At 41.8% G+C, this 16,504-nt stretch overlaps 1 protein-coding gene across 1 annotated transcript in view; it reads right to left on the bottom strand.

Moving 5' to 3' along the window:
- Nucleotides 1-16,504, bottom strand: part of B3GAT2 (beta-1,3-glucuronyltransferase 2) — a 166,399-nt gene that overhangs the window by 2,800 nt on the left and 147,095 nt on the right. Inside the window, 2 exon segments of the mRNA XM_009275799.1 lie at nt 4,781-4,925; nt 11,379-11,463. Of these exon segments, the coding sequence (XP_009274074.1) occupies nt 4,781-4,925; nt 11,379-11,463 (230 nt within the window).

The following is a 16,504-nucleotide window of genomic DNA, read 5'->3' as shown; positions in this document are numbered from 1 at the left end:
AGCTGGTCATCCATGAAGGTGAAAACGAAGTAAACACCAAAATTAGTGTAGTGTCCTAGTTTCTAGAGTGGAGAAGGAATCCATTCTAAGCGGAAGAGACACACAGATTTTCTGCCGCTTATCTTTGCGTGTCTCAGCTTGGCTCCCTGGCCCCCACAGCCCATACTTATCCATACGTCAATTTCTCCTAGGTTCTCTTGTTGCAAAGCTTGCTCCTCTTGAGAAAATTGGATTCAGTTCTGAGGATGGATTTCTCCTACGCATGGATCTTCAGATGCGCCATGCCCCCTGCATGTAACACATGCCCTTGCTACCATGCTATTGCAAACTGCCATTTCAGGGTGCTATCAAAAATCCCCCATGTTTTCAGGCATCAAATAAAAGTCAGATTATTAAACTGAGCGTTTAATAATCTGACTGGCCTGTGGCCTGAGGGTTGCTTCCTTGATCAGTGGTCATGCAGTCTTTGTTTCTTCAAAGAATCCAATAAAGCAGCAACTTAAGAGATACAATAATTCAAAGAGACATCTCCTGGCTCTCGTTCTTCAGCTCTGCTTTATAACTGCTTTAATTTCACATGTGTGACATTTTGTATTTATGTAGACAGACTTCGGATAGACTTGAGGGAAAACCATTTTCTAGTGACAACTTTCAGTTGATTTCTTTTTATCACAGACAGATCATTTTGGCATCAAAAAGAGAGGAGATGGCTCAGGTTTTGACCAGACTGGCACTAGTTATTTCTCGCAGTAGGTAATGATCCTGTGGTAATAGATGAAAAGACACTGTTGTTTTGAATTATAACCCCAAACAGGGATTTATCTGGGATTACTGTCTCCAGCGTAGCATAACAGAACAGTGCTAGACACATACAATTCTTTCACTTGATCCTTGTTATTCCTACAAGGTCATATTGGGCTTAAGTTCACATGAAATGCCCAGGACAATTTCATCGCCAGAGTGCGAAGAGGTGTTTGGGGTTTTTTTGTGTTTAATGCAAGGCTGTAAATTAAATCTAATTGGCTGAAGAGCCACCTAGATAAGAATTAATTTGTTGGAGGACAAGATACCTGGGAGACATGGCAAAGATTACATCTGTGCTTCTTTCTACTGAAGCTGTTTCTGTTAATTCACACCTTGACTTGTACCTTGACTTGTGCTAGATCAATGGCTTCTGTTAAAAGGCAGAACCGTTTTTCTTCATCCGGTTAGACTGAGACAGTCTTTAAAGATTCTGTTGCTGTGATTAATGCCTTTGTTTCCTGAATGCTCTAGATGATAGTTCCTAGCTTGCCTTCAGCTACTATCCTGAGAGTGTTTATCATTTCCAGAGTGAAGAAATGCTAATGCTTAGTGCTGATGTTGAAATAGATATACTGGTATCCACACAGTTCAAGGTACTCCCTTTGGCTTGTTGAACATGCCATGGCTTGGGGTCCGCTTCCTTCAAGTTATCTTCTCCCTGTGACATACTGTTTGGGTTGCAATAAGGCAGAGGTGTTCAACCAGGAGTTAATTCACCATGAAAGAGGCTCTTGATTTTAAACTCAACATTTAAAATACTTGTTACCCTTTGATGGAGGGGTGGTTTGGGGTTGGTTTTTTGTTTGTTTTTTGTGTGTCCCCCCCCCGAGTCTGGTGTCTGCCATGGCCACTCATTTAAAATTTGTTAGTTTGTACTTGTGACTTCCAGCAGTGGCTCTTTCAGATTCAGACAAAACATGCCATGTTTTGCAGTGTCATTAATAGGAGAGCTTTTTTCTCAGGGAACCATAAGATGAGATGTACTAAAGATCTCGTAACTATAGCAAAATCAAAAAAAAAAAAAGGTGGTTGCTCAGGCCCTAGCAGAGGAACTTAGGGCACAGTGGATGAGCTCTGGACCACAAGTCCAAAATCTGCTTGCCCAGTGATTCACGGGCGTGGATTAATCTTTATGACTGAAGTAGCTCCTGGAATGCTAATGTAAAGCATGCATCTGTTTTCCTTGAACAATCTTGACATTAGGAGAATCACGATCTAACTTGTTCTCATGGGTGGTCAAAAACTCCGGCACTGGGAAGAAGCCAAAAGTAAATCACTAACAGCATCATTTAATATAGAAGATTTTAAATCAGGTCTATAAAAAACAACACAGTGCCTACCTCAGAATCAATGTCACTTTTTCCTCACAACACTCAATTCTCCCTCGCTTTTCTTCCCTGAGGGTAAGGAAGTCTGTGTCAAACTCTAGAACCCACCTACAGTTAAAACGGAGGTGGAACTTTAAAAACACCAGAACTAATTCATACGGTGTGTTGGTTGCCAGACAAGAAGCAACACAGGAAACAGCTACTCTGCTTTCTGAATGCAATTTAGTATTGGAGAATAGCAGTGTCAACCACAAACTTCTCAAAAGAAATAGCCAATGTTTACTGAAGTGACCTAATGTGATTGCCGTGTGTGAGTGTATTTCAAAGAAGAATCCAGGGAAGTTGGCCAGCTAGGGTCTTTGAGCTGATCCCAATGAAATCAGCAGGACGTGTCTCCACTTGCAGCAGATTTGAATTTGGCCCTGTGTTTTGAAGTCTAGAATAAGAAGTTGATGTGCTTAAAAGCAAGGATGCGCTTCCTCTGAACAGCCACAAATTAAATCAGTGGTCCCAAACCTTTTAAGCAGTCATTCTTTTCACACCCAGACTCATGATCAAATTCTTGTGAAAATCACTATGAAAAGATAGTTCTGTAAACTAAAGGGAGCCTCCTTACCAGTGCCTTGGGAATCAGAACATTAATTATAAGCAGCTGTAGACAGCTGAGCAGTTTAATATTGCACCTGTTTTTTTTTTTTTCATGGTAATATTTTCAAAAGAGATCCTCGATCTTCCTTACGTGCAGTATATGGTATAAACTGAGTTGCTTGTATATTTGGTGCGAGCAGGTGGAGGAATGCCAGTGATGTACTACAGCATGGACTTAGGTTTGTTAGCAAGTCCTCCAAGTCCCCAGAGGTATGCTGGGGGGGGGCGGGGGCAAGGGTGGAAAACTGAGTGTTAACATGCATCCTGTAGACTGCACCTGTTCAGGCACCTATGCAGTTCTGGATTTACAGGTTCTGTACTGTTTGTCTGTGCCCTTCCACCGTATTCCTGAGGGGAATGAAGATGCAAACTTACTTAATTTTTTACCAGCCTACACAGCATCCATTTCTCTCCTTTCCTGAAATTAAAAATGTAATTTAAATTTCTTCAGTTATTTTTTTTGAAGACTAATAAAAGTTCTCTCACAAAGTAGTAACTCCTTGTTTGTGGATCTGCAATAACTTCCTATACTCTCAATGTTTGTATCTTTGTCTCTGTAACCCTCCCTTCCACGACTTCGGTAAAAGTATGAGCAGGTAATGCTCCTAATGGAGCTGCTTTTCCCTCATGCCAGTGTTTCAGCCAGCAATGCAAAGTGTAAACAATGACTTAAGAACTTTCTATGTATCTCTTCATGTCTGGGTTAGAATCCCTTGGCCAATGTTGTGTAATGGCTTTTTGCCTGCTGCTAATGAATTATGAACCATGCTATCATCTTTACAATGCCCATAAGTAACCACTTCTACAGCATAGTATCAATACGTATCTACAAATCCACAGGCAGAGACTGTTAAAATGCACAGCTGCAGTCCTCAACAGGCTGCGCGGGCTTGGGGATTGACATACCTACTTCTCCCCTGGGAAATGCCTCTACCTGGACACTCAAATATTTATTTTCACACCAGGTGACTCTGTTAACTTGAAATGCTTCTACAGTGCAGAAAAATTCACCTGTTGATGTTTCTATCTTTGAGGTGTTAACAACTATTAGTTCTCCTTTACTCTTTTTAACCAACTGTACTGTGAATACTGTACATATTTTTCATCAAACATTTCAATTCATATAAAAATATTCTGTTCAGATGAGCAAGCACTGTCCTTTTCCCACTCCCAAAACATAAGGGTTTCAGAAAAAAGAAAATGGCTGGCTATTTCTACCCCGTTCTTGCCCTTGTATCCCTACTTTTCCCCTTCCCTCTCGTCCCTGAATACAAAATATGCTTAAGTGCAAATATATCATTTGCTGGGAAACCAGCTGCTGCTATGTCAGAAATTGGACTTCTGCACAGTGGTGATGCATGTGGCAGTTGTAAATATATTCAAAAGATTGTCTAAGCATGGACTAACAGCAAGACAGAGCTATGCGGTGTGCTAACTTCACAGCAGAAGATTGATTAGATCCATTTTGAAGCTTTTCTGCCTTCCTCTACTAGGCTATAGCTGTCAGAGATTTTTTCCCCCTAAGCCCAGTGTTTCAAACTGTATCCATCTACAGTTACCACTGTCATACCAAATAACCAATTAAAAAAATGAATAATTTCATGATAAAGTAGCATTTTACAACATGAGGTCTAAGAAGGGTCTGATTTATACTGCCTGGTGTAGATTGATGACACAATGAAATACAAAAATTAATTGGATTAATTAGTTTACAATTAACTGTTTCAGACAAACAATTTATACAACATAAAAGCCAAGTTGCCGCATAAAATTAAAACCAAGTGAAAGTAAGTTCAAATATCACCAAGCAGCCACTTAATTAGATGAGATGCGCAAGCTAAGACTTCCAGGATATTTAGTGCTGAAGGGCTACATACAGCAGCTGCACTTCAGAAGTTTTAAAAGCTGCTTACACTGAGAAATCAGTTTCTGTCCCACTCAAAAAATGTGAGAATAGTTAGTATGAGAAACATTCATGTATCGTGAAACTTGGTACTTGCCTGCCATGTCAATAGCAAAGGGCCTGTCAGCTCTCCAGCCAGTGTACCAGCCAACAACTTTGCCGTTTTCCACGACCGGGCGCTCGTACCGTCGTCCTCCTACCAGTCCCACGGGCCACACCGATACTTTGCGGGTTGTACGCATCTGCAAGAGGCAGGCACAGCATGACTGCATGCATATTTTCCTAGTAGGCTTTTTTGGTAAGTGTTGGTGGAAAGCCTACACATTAATCATCTAGACTAGGTATTTAAAAGCAATTCTAACTTACAGATTTCAGCCCAACAGAGTAAGTATTTGAAAGCTGCACATGCCCACTCATTTTCTGTGAAATCTCCAGCTCTCTAGCCCATAGGCACCTCAACTCTACTGAAAATATCCTATTCATATTTTTTATAACAAAAATTTTAAAAGCCATGAAAAAACAGTATTTGTTTTCTTGTTTGTTTGGGTTTTCAAAGGTGTAGAAGATCTTTTTTATCTGCAAGACTACAACATTCTTGCAGTAGGCTTATTTCTATAGATTGCTGAGGTATTGTACAAGCCCAGCGAGAGAGAATATTATAATAATGATTAACAAAGACACACTTCATTAAGACAAATACAATTAGTTTGAGACTGGTAACAAATACACTGAGGACAGGAAATTGTGACACACAGCTCTCCCCCTACCTGCAACATACCAGGTTTGTACAACAGATGCAGCTCAGATCTATTAAAGGCTCACAAAAAAAAGATTAAGTTTGGGCTAAGCCTTTTTAACCTCTACATTTTCTCTTGAAAAGCTCTGCTAAGTTTCCAAGAAGGACAGAAAGCAGGTCGGGCAGGATGCTTCTGCTAGTTTGCTACCAGTAACGGGAGTTTTTCCTGATGGTATAAATGTAACTAAATGCAATTCTGGAAACGTGGTCCTCATCTAACCTAGAGGAATCTATAGGTACTAAAAAATTACTCTTTCTTTAGCAAAAAGCGTGCATGACTGGGAGTCTGAATTCAGTTCACTGGTTAGTAGACCATTTTCTTCAGTAAACAGGAGGTAACACGACATGAACCCTGACGCACTGCTCCCCATGGGAAAATCACTGACAGTCTGGCGTGAGAACTTGAGAAGACGAGTGCATGGACACAGCAACTTGCACAATTTAACCACACTGATTCAAAAGCCACTGTTTTAATTAACTACTGTGCTTAAATATGGTTCTTTAATATTTAAGCAAGTATTAAACTCTTTTAGTGTAACGTGGGCTTAATTTGATCGATTTTTAAAACAATCTCTTGTCTGCTGTTGTAGTTGAGGCCTATTCCTTAGGGAAAGGTTATCCCTTTCTCCTTCCAAGCACTCCTCTTAGCAAAAACAAACACAGTTTTACATATTTGTAACTGCAGTCCCTATCGGTAGATGTTGAAGTAAAAGACAACCTTGGTTAAATATTAAACACTTCCCTCTCTTTCTGCCAAGGTGAAAGATTTATCATGCATATCACCTAGACTCCCAGGAGATGCACCAGAAAAAACAAAGACGTCACGTCACTCTGGTTCACATTGCTAAGCTAGAAACATTAGCAGATTCTTAGAACTTTCACATAGGGAAGGCATAGAATACATATTTAAAAATCCACAAATATGTGTGAACACACAGAAGAGAAGCATGCACCTTTTCTCCCTCCAAATCTTTGTGTATGTTTAAATTTGTTTAGCAAAATTTTCTCACTTCCACCCTAATAAGTGTTGCAGCAAGTCAGACCATCTCACCAGTAGCAGCACTCCATACTGTGTAAGAACAGGGTATGTATACAATTGGCAATATAGGGATTTCTTGTGATGAGGATTCTATCCAAACCATTGACGATTTAATTGCCAGCGAGAGACTGCCATGAATCTCTCTACAGGTCATTGTTAAACGCGCTTGTCTGTAACTGTTCTCCCTGCTTAAGATTATTTTTTCCAATCTCTCCCACTCCTCCATTTAGGAAACGCAGAGTTAGCAATTAATTATTTGGATATGGAAATCAGTTAAACCTTCTCATGAAGATCTTTTAGCTCTGGTTTTAACGATACATCCATTTTGCAAATTTTTCTAACGGTGTATTTATATTAACATCCAAACACATCAGACATGGACACAGGGCATCATCCTGTTAGGCTTGTCTATGCGGGCAAGTTTCCAATAGGTTTCCAAGGGCATGATCAAGCCACACACACCCAACTGTGCTACACCAGTATTAACCGCAGGACGAACAAAGATGCCCACTAACTTTTTTGTGTTGCCATTAATACCTTCTGATATGGATATCTGAAGTTCAGATATCCATGGGTATGGATATCTGAACAAATTACTAGTGTACTGATTTACAGCATTTTAGCTACCCCGTGCCAACTGCCCATGGTAAACACGTGTACCCATGGTAAACACGAAATGCCGCAAGACAAGGGCAGGCACGCTCTAACTACAAGAGAGTAGCTAACGCATGGTAAGCCCATACCCTGCCTTTTCTCACGGTAAGCATTTGGGCAGCTGTACTGCAAAATGGGCCAGATCACACAAGACTTCTGAATTGGGTCAATAGCGGCCACAGCATTTACGCTAGCAGAACCAGACTGATTTACATTAATACTTTACCATACACAATGTGTAGGAAAATCTTGTCAATGAAAAGCATCTCACTGACCTCATGAAACCAGCACGAAATGACCCAAGAAGCTTTAATTATTACAGTCTTGGGTCCATCTCGGTGTCTATGAGTTAAGTCACTAAAGCCACCACACATCAGAAGGAAGTAAGTAATCCTTTACAGAGCTCTTTATTTTCTCCTTGGGTTACTTTCTTTATTCTCACAGGTTACATTTTTGGAGAATGAAATAAGCAGGTGTCAAGAATACAGCAATCCCTTTAAGTAAAAACTGAAAGAGCACATCTAGACCGGTATTTATGCTAATTCTGAAATACCTTACAGCCTCAGGATATGCTAGGCAGATGAAAATAGGAATATTTCTTTTAATCTTCTGAGAATAGCATTACTGCAGCTAACATACTGATGCGTTAAGGCTGTATTTATGTATGATGGGGAGAAAGCTATTATTTGGATTAAAAGGCCAGCTTGCATCTGGAATTTGATGCTGCTAATCATCGGGACACAAAAAGGTGATTCAAAAAACATGTTAATTCTAAATAGCTTTATTGCTGTGGGTTGAACAACTGCCAAAATCCTGTAACTTACAAACAGCTTCCTAAATTACTCTTCTATCTGTGATTTTGATGTGCAGTAGCACATGCTGTCTTAATACTTAGCATTTTAAGTCCTAGTAGCTTACACGAATGATATTCATCTTACTTACACTTAATTCTCTGTAAGTTAGGCACCTGGTCTATCCTAGTTAGTTTTCTATAGTTAATGAACAGAAATAGGAACCTACTGACATGATTCATCCTGCCTGGCTTAGACAGCTGTCTTAAGGTAGGATGAATCTCGCTCTGGAAATGCTTTTGTCCTCTATTAACTTTTTAATTATTTGAAAGGGGCTCTTGAGCATAGGAGGAGAGTGATGTACTAGATGGGGGGGATGAGAAAAGGACTCTGTAAGATGTAGAACAAACCTGAATGAAGCGGGGGGGACACACTTGGGAAGGAGTGGGCAAGGAAATGACAGGAGAGAGGAGTAACAACTGACCAAAGAAATCCCGGTGAGGTGATGGGCATATAGCAGTAAATACAGTAGCAATAGAGGAACCACTAAAGAAGTGAAAATGCAGAAAATGTAGATGAGCAATAAAAGATAGTGATAAAAGCATTGCCAAAAATAGCATCTCATTAGTCAATCAAGAAAAGCTGCATAATAGGATGTGCCGGACTGATGGATAGGGAAGATACCAAGCCAGTAACAAAATATAAAAGCTATATATAAAGTATAGCTGAGCAATAAAAGATAATGATAAAAGCATTGCCAGAAATAGCATCTCATCAGTCAATCAAGAAAAACTGCATAATGGGATACACCGGACTGATGGATAGGGAAGGTACCAAGCCAGTAACAAAATATAAAAGCCCAAGGGGAATGAAGGCAAATGACAGACAGAAGGAAACATGGCCATACTTCTTACAGTGAAAAGGCTTCCAGACTGGAACAACCATCCTCGTGTTTTTGCAGCATGATGTTGATGCGTTTCTATTCGGGATTCAAAGCTCTCAGCACATGCAAACCTAGCTGCCACACATAGTAAGCTTTTTTCCTCCCTCTGTTCTCTATCACTTGAACCCCTGTGTCATTTATGATCTCTACTGGTCAGGCTACAGGTTTTCGTCCAGGCTCGCCTCCCCCCGCCCCCCCATCCCAGTGAGACTCAAGCAGATTTCTATGCAACAGTCCAATTTATTATTACCAAAGATGGGATCTAGAGCTCCTTCGCTACAACTCTTCCACAGGGGAAAATGTTACGGGTTAAAGCACGAGCACAGCCAGGTTCCCTATCAGTTCTCACACAGGCATCCTGCATTACTCACAGGTCAATTAAAGCCAAATCCTGCTTCAATAAAACTTACGTGACTGCTCTACAAGTCAGAGGGACAGCTCAGCTGCAGCAATGCTATGCCTGTTTACTTAGGCATTACATGGAGCTTCTGCCCCTGCTTACCGTTACTTCAAAGGAGGTACTGAGTCATAGAAAATCTGTGCCAGTGGTTTTTGTGGTTCAGGGACTGTGACGCTTAGGGGACAGTAACTTCAAAAAGCAAGTCTGTTGTTGGTAAACTTGACTGTAAAGGGTATGTCTCCATGGGAAAACTTGTAGAAAAGGTCTACAAATCAAAAAAATTGTCAGTCATTGATCAGCCTGCTCCACAACCCTCACAGGTGATCTGATTTAGTGCTTCACCATCCTCACTATTAGAAAACTTTTTTCCAAACATCTGCCTTAAACCTCCTCTGCTGATTCGTACCCAATCTACACTGCAGAGGGAGGATAGATTAATTCCCCCTTCTCTCAAGCAACATTTTGCATATCGGATACGATGATTAATGCTTCTAAATTATACCAGCATCCTTGGGCACAAATGTCAATATTGCTTCCCTACAGGAGAAAACTCTGCTAAATTTAACTTAGGCAGGAGCCAATTTCTCTGGATTGGGAAGACTTCCAAAACATTTGCTATTCATGTTTGCTTTTGGCCCTTCTACTTGCTAATTCTTTTTCTCATCCTACTTTCTATTATTCTACTAGGGCACGTTCACTGTCCCTCTGAAGAGCTGCTGACCATTCTCAATTAGTTTCGTAGCAACAGTATTAGTTTCACAGGTAAGAAAAAGACTGCTGTCAAAGTGCAGAAACAGACAGTGCTTGGTACTTTGTAACCCAGAGTCCCTCACTTGGATAAATCTGTTTCAAATAGCCTTTTTTGTCACTGTTTCCTCTCATTTTTAAGCTATTTCATTGTTTCTCTACCAGTCTTTTCTAATCCAGCTGCTTTAGCATAGGTATTACCTGTCTACGTGCAAGGGGAATGTCAGTGTGCGTTTAAAATCTGTCATGTATTCTTAAATCATTTATATGCTAGAAAGGTATTTAATGCACTGCTAACTCTATTTACATACTTTTTTAGTATGAAGAAAATAACTAATGACTGCCAGCTAATATTTAATTGTCTAGACTACTGAATGTTATTTTTAAGACTATAGCAAAAATTTGATTTTTCCAACCAGCTCCAAGATACACAACAAAAGATCTCCATGTTTTCAAAGATAAACAGATTTACTTATAACTACTTCTAAATCTTTTGCATAAATATATCCATTAAAAAAATACACAGAAGTTAGCTTAATACAGTGTATAAAGATTAGGACAGTTATGTAAAAGTTATGGAAAGAGCACTAACCCTTTCCTAGTCAAACTTGGAATAAACAGTAAATATTCACCTCTTCAGTAATGTCTTTTTTGAGTTGCTGTGAAAATGTTTTACAAAGATGATCATGGGAAAACTGAAGCCTGTGTGACATGCAATGCCTGCAAGTATTTCTGTTCTATTTCTAATAACAAGGATTTATTTTTTCAGGCTACAGACTGTTAAGAGCCATTAGAATATCTGCTACCTTCATACATACCTTTTGGGAGAGCAAAGGGCAGGGGCATAAGAAAATGTTTTCAGTCTGAATCACTCACACAACTTGCCCCCTGCTCTAGAGTGCCACTATGAAAATTACCAGAGTTGGACAGCCCTAACCTTTAATGAGAAGGTCACGTCCATTAGCCAAGACAAAATGTTTCCTATTTGCCCTCTGTTTTTCATTAATCTTTGTTCCCAGCTGGCTGATTTGAGGATGATCCTACCTGGGCAATTTAGGCCACTACATAAGCAATAGCACACCTTCAAAATATTAGGGAATTTTTGTTTAATTTTATGTTTAAGTTACTCCTGTGAAGAGCAATCCAGCTGACTGTCCTCTTCACCGATCATATTCTTACCTTCTCTGTGGCTCCATGAATCTTGAGTTACCTGTAAAGACTACCGCAGCTTCAGGAGAAGGGGTTGAGCTCTCTCTCCTCCTATCTCCTTTCCAGCTTCAACTCTACCATCACAGTCAGGGCATTCTTGTGCAGGCAACAGCTACAGCAAATTGAATTCTGGTCCTCAGCTCAGTGGGGAACAGGGCTAACTGCTAAGCTATTAAATAAAGCTTTGGGGTTTTTTTCCCCCTTAGAAATGACAATTAATGCTGTGATTTACTTTGCACTCCATGCTGCAAAGGCTGTATTCAGCTCACACCTTATAGCATGGGTTCCTCTAAGGAGACCCAGTCTGCAAACCCTCAGCTTGCACTCAGACAAGACAGTGGTATATGCCATACTTGCATGCTGTAGGCACCTAGCAAATCTTGCTACGAAATTTTAGACACCAATGACCACAGGGCTAGGGGTGGCAGTGAGGGAGATCATAGTTTTAAGATATGAGCATTTTAATTTCACATACATCTCAGTTTAGGTGTCTGAGCAAAATACAAGCAAAGGTGACAGATATAACCTAGACAGGAATCTCTAGAAATCAATGCATTTCTGAACGCAGCAAGCTCACTTTCTCACACATGCTGAAAACCTTTACTCCTGTTTTTTGTACTCCTTAAGCAGCTCACCCCTCACCCTCAAAGGTTTCAGGGGAGTCTGCACAATCAACAGCAGAGTGGAACTCTAACACTAATTCCTCCAATTTGCATACGTATCCATACATGGACCAAGGAAGTGGTGGCCTTTGGCCAACTACTCGAAATACGGAAAGGGCAAAGAAAATGCCTGAGATGCAGAAACACATGAATGATGTGAAGAGTTAAGGGAAGTGGAACTTAGCTACATCTATCTTCGGTTTCCAGTGCTTAGGCTAATCGTGTTTTTAAAATCTCTCTATGAAGGTGGAATGCCAGCTTTATCTAAGGTTTTCTTTCTGGAAGTCTAAAAATATGAAATTGGCAGTTGCTAGGCATCAGTCACAATATTACAATAACTTGCATTCAGGAATAAGATGAAGCACAAATGCAACAGAAACTATAACAGAGTCACTCCAAAAAGAACAGCCTATAGTAAAAAATAGAAGTTATGATGATTCATGTAGAAACATCTGTAAAGCATATAAAATACAGTAGTGGGGATTTCAGGCCTCTCAGTGGCTTTGTTATGAACACAGGCTGACGTTCAACTGATAAAAGATATTTTCAGAAAGTGGACTGTTGTTTTTGATGGAGAGATGCAGATGGACACCTCCAGGTGAACAGATCATACCCGAGCAGAAAAAATACAAATTATTTTCAAGGTCTGAATGCCAAAATAATAAATGACAAAATACAATATGCCAGAATCACCAGCATTAAAGTAAAAGCATGATTTTTCACCTAACCACCTTCATACTCTCAAGTGGAAAGAGTTCGGAATAACTTAAAGGCCACACCTCCACTCCTAGAAATATTTCTTCATCATTGCTGCAGCCCCACTTAGTAGTCTAAAGAATTTCACAATCACTGAACAAATTGGTCCTTTCCCTGAAGCCCTTCCAAGGAAGGTGAGCCTTTCCTAATAAAATGCTCAGCTGAGCCAATGCTGAATACACTGTAGCAGCAGAAAGACAAACCAGGCTCTCCACCTTATTCTAGAAAGGACAACTAAACCCGCTCAGACCCTGCCCAGTTTGACTTTGAGGACATAGTTTTGCCAGTCAAAAACTAAGCTATACACCCACACATGCCATCGTACGTCTTAGGAAAAAAGACAATTATAAACAGCACCAGAGGGTTCCAGATTTACTACAGATGGTGACATTTTCCAGCAAAACACTACTGTAAGCTGGGTTTTTTTTCTCCCGATTTCCATGAAACGCATTTTGCCCAGGTCTATTGGGCCTAAATAGACTCCATATCAAATATAAGGTACTCATTCCTATAAGCACCAGACAGAAGTACTTTGGACAGAGATTAAAATTTCCTCATCAAAAGCTCTCAGAAGTATCCCATGGCATTTCATGTCAAAGCACGCTCCTTTGTAATCATGCCCTTATGGTTTATACACCTCCACTCATAGTAAAGCCTTTGCTGATTTTGCTTTGTTAAAAAGGCTCTGTCTTCTCTAAGGGCACTAGGGAAACCCACAGCAAAGGAGCTTCCTTAAACATAATCCTTCACTGACGTGCAGTTCCCTGGCACGCCTTCTGCTCCACAGTAAAGCTTTTTCGACCTCTGAGCGAAAGGCATCCCTAACGCCAATGCTTCTCTCATGTTGGTTTTACAGTCCTAACTAGCCTTGGTTTCCCCCCCCCCCCCCCCCCCAAAGCCTTCACTGCTTAACTGAAACCAACTTTGACTCAGAAGAAACCATCACAAAGAAGACAGACCTACTATTTCATAAGACAGCAAATGTACATAACTGCTTGCGGGCAGATGCTAGCAGGCATTGCTGCTGGCAGTTTGGGACCCACGTGCCCCCGGGCCCGCGTCAGTGACATGCTGAAGGTCACCCAGCCAGCACAGGATGGTGTTAGGACCAGAATTCAGAGCTCCTGTCTCGTCCCTCTACATTCATACTACCCTCCCCAGTGAGCAGACTACAGTTTATCAAACCTCCTTTGTGATTACGCCACTGCAGGTCTGGAGAATTGTTCCTGGCAGGGTAACAAACTGAAAAAAACTCCCTCTCAGGTATCGTTACCACCACTTTCATGACAGGAATTACTACCAGATTTCATCTGCACACAACACGTTCTGAAGCTGTTCTCTCCACGCTTGGAGAAGACGAGCATAGTTCACCCTCATAAATCAATCAATTCCTAAAGGAGAGATCAGGATTTACTACAGAGCTGTCAAGCCAGAATCCATAAAGACAGAGAAGTTTTTTTAACAGGAAAAAAAAAACCCACAAAACCAACCCTCAAGCAGTGCCTCGACTGAAAACAAGACTACTGGCTCCCTCCAAATGCAATCTCCCACTCGTCGTAAAGGCACATCCAGCTGGCAAAGCCTGCCAAGGGGCAAAGTCAACGGAAGTCAGGTCGACAAGGCATTCCCTGTGTTACTACCAGCAGCGTCCCAGAGACCTTGCATACAGCTCATTAGTGACCCCAGAAAACAGTCATGGGAACTTGCAGTGGTAACTGAAGCAAAAGCTCCTTTTCCAGTCCTGTAACAGCTTTCCAACCATCACATTTCACAGGGAAAACTCATTCACGCATGTGTGTTTGCCTGCAAACACAGGGCTTAGAATAAACACCTCTTCCCCAGCTGCTGAACCCTGGTGAAAGAGAAGTTTTAGGACTGCAGAGCTGCGTGCTGGACATTACCATTCTTGTTAGCAGAAGGAAACACAGATTGCCTGTTTTGCTTGCCATTTTCAAGGTTAACAGATTGCCTGTTTTGCTTGCCATTTTCAAGATTAAACCTTCAGACAGGTTTATCCCCTTGCTTTCCTGCGTTTCCTAGCTGATCAGAGAGGTAATTTGTACCTTTTTGTTTCATCATTCACAGAAATTAGACGAATAATATAGGAAATGATAAAAGAATAAACCTGACTGGACCCCCTTTCAGTAGCTGCACAAGTGACAAGTGATACGCCTGCCAATACTGTTCCTTTAGCTTGTACCTAACGCTGGACCCTGATTTAAAAAAAAAAAAAAAAAAAAAAAAAAAAAGAGAGATTTGTCTCCAAATCTTCTGTCCCACACTACTCATTGTGGCAAAGTGTATTTTCTGTATCAATTTACAGACTCCCTAAGATTGAATCAGATTAATTTTATATCCTCGAAGAGAGGTGGACACTCCCATCACACCAAAGATGGGTACGTGGAAGTACTCTGCATTATAATGCGCTAAGCACAGCCATGAGGTTTTAAGAAAATCGATTACAACTAAGGTTTAGCCTCCAGGCAAAGGTCTTCAAATTAGGAGCTTCAGTGCTGAATGCAAATGGGCAAAGGAAGTAGAGCATCCCTGCTGAACCAGGGACCCTGCACCTGCCCACATACTGGAAATGGAAAGGGATGCATTACGAATCTAAACACAAACAAACATAAGCATTTCTAAAATAACTTGCTCTAGGGAATTTCACGTGCTTCACATTTCTGTGTATCGTGTTCATTTTAACCTACTGACTGTAGAGCATGTGAGGAAGCACAATGCTTCCAAACTGCAGAATATGGGTGTACACCACTAAATACAGTACTGTCCACCAGCGGAAGACATGGACCACAGTTTGTCTGAAGTCCTGCACGTTCCCTATCTGCTGCCAATCTACTTTTCCATTTTCCTCCCTTGTTTCCCTGCCAAGGTTACTCTTCTAGCTGTCACGGAAGATGTACATGATCTTTCTTCTGCTGTTTTATGTCCACTTATTAAACACCCCTCCTCCCTGCCAGGGGGAACCCAGAAAGCGAGCTGGATACCCTCTCCCCCGAGCACTTGCCAGTTCCCACCGAAAAGGAGCAAAGCCCTTCACCAAGGGGCTGCAACAAAGACAAAAACAGGTCCCTTCACAAAAGAGACTCCTGAAAGGGTGTTTAGTCATTACACAAACGATTTGCTGCTTTTAAGAGCGAAAGGCTTCAAAAAGACTGGGCAACTCCACGTGAAGGAGCCGGCTCTGGATTAATTCATTCGCGCCAAGAAAAAACTGTGAAGGATGGTGACTCCTGATGCGAGTTTGCCCTACAGGGAGAGGGACGCAACCTGAAAAAAATAAATATCAAAGAGCGCTTTTCATCCCAGTTTTAACAAAAACACGGGACCCCTTATATAAACCCTAAACTTGCTCCGCTCCGCAGGAAAGCGAGAAAACAGCAGTAAAAAGTTGGGGGGAGCATGGAGGGGAGGGACAAAAATTTTAAAAATCAAGAGAGGGGTGGTCACACACAGGCAGCGCTGGGGAGCCCGGGTGAGGGACGGGGCGCTGCAAGGTGTCCGCGCCGGGGAGCAGGCTTGACTCGTCCGTGCCCGGGTTTTGGGTGAGGGTCACCGAGCGCGCCGCAGAGCGGGGATGGGGCACAGCCCCGCGCAGCGAGGCGGGACGGGCAGCGGCGGGAGCCTGAGGGGGCGAGGAGAGGCGGGAGCGGCGGGCGCCTGAGGAGGGGCGAGGAGAGGCGGGAAACGGCAGGTGCCTGAGGGGAGGCGAAGCGGGCGCCTGAAGGGAGGCCGGCGGCGGAGCGTCGCGGCCGCACGCACCCCCCACCCCCCACCCACCTCCTGGCAAAGCTCCAGCCTGTAGGCGGTGA

Source organism: Aptenodytes forsteri, unplaced genomic scaffold (genome assembly GCF_000699145.1).
Source record: "Aptenodytes forsteri isolate BGI_AS27 unplaced genomic scaffold, ASM69914v1 Scaffold256, whole genome shotgun sequence".
NCBI lineage: Eukaryota > Metazoa > Chordata > Aves > Sphenisciformes > Spheniscidae > Aptenodytes > Aptenodytes forsteri.
This window is presented reverse-complemented; position numbering and strand designations above follow the sequence as displayed.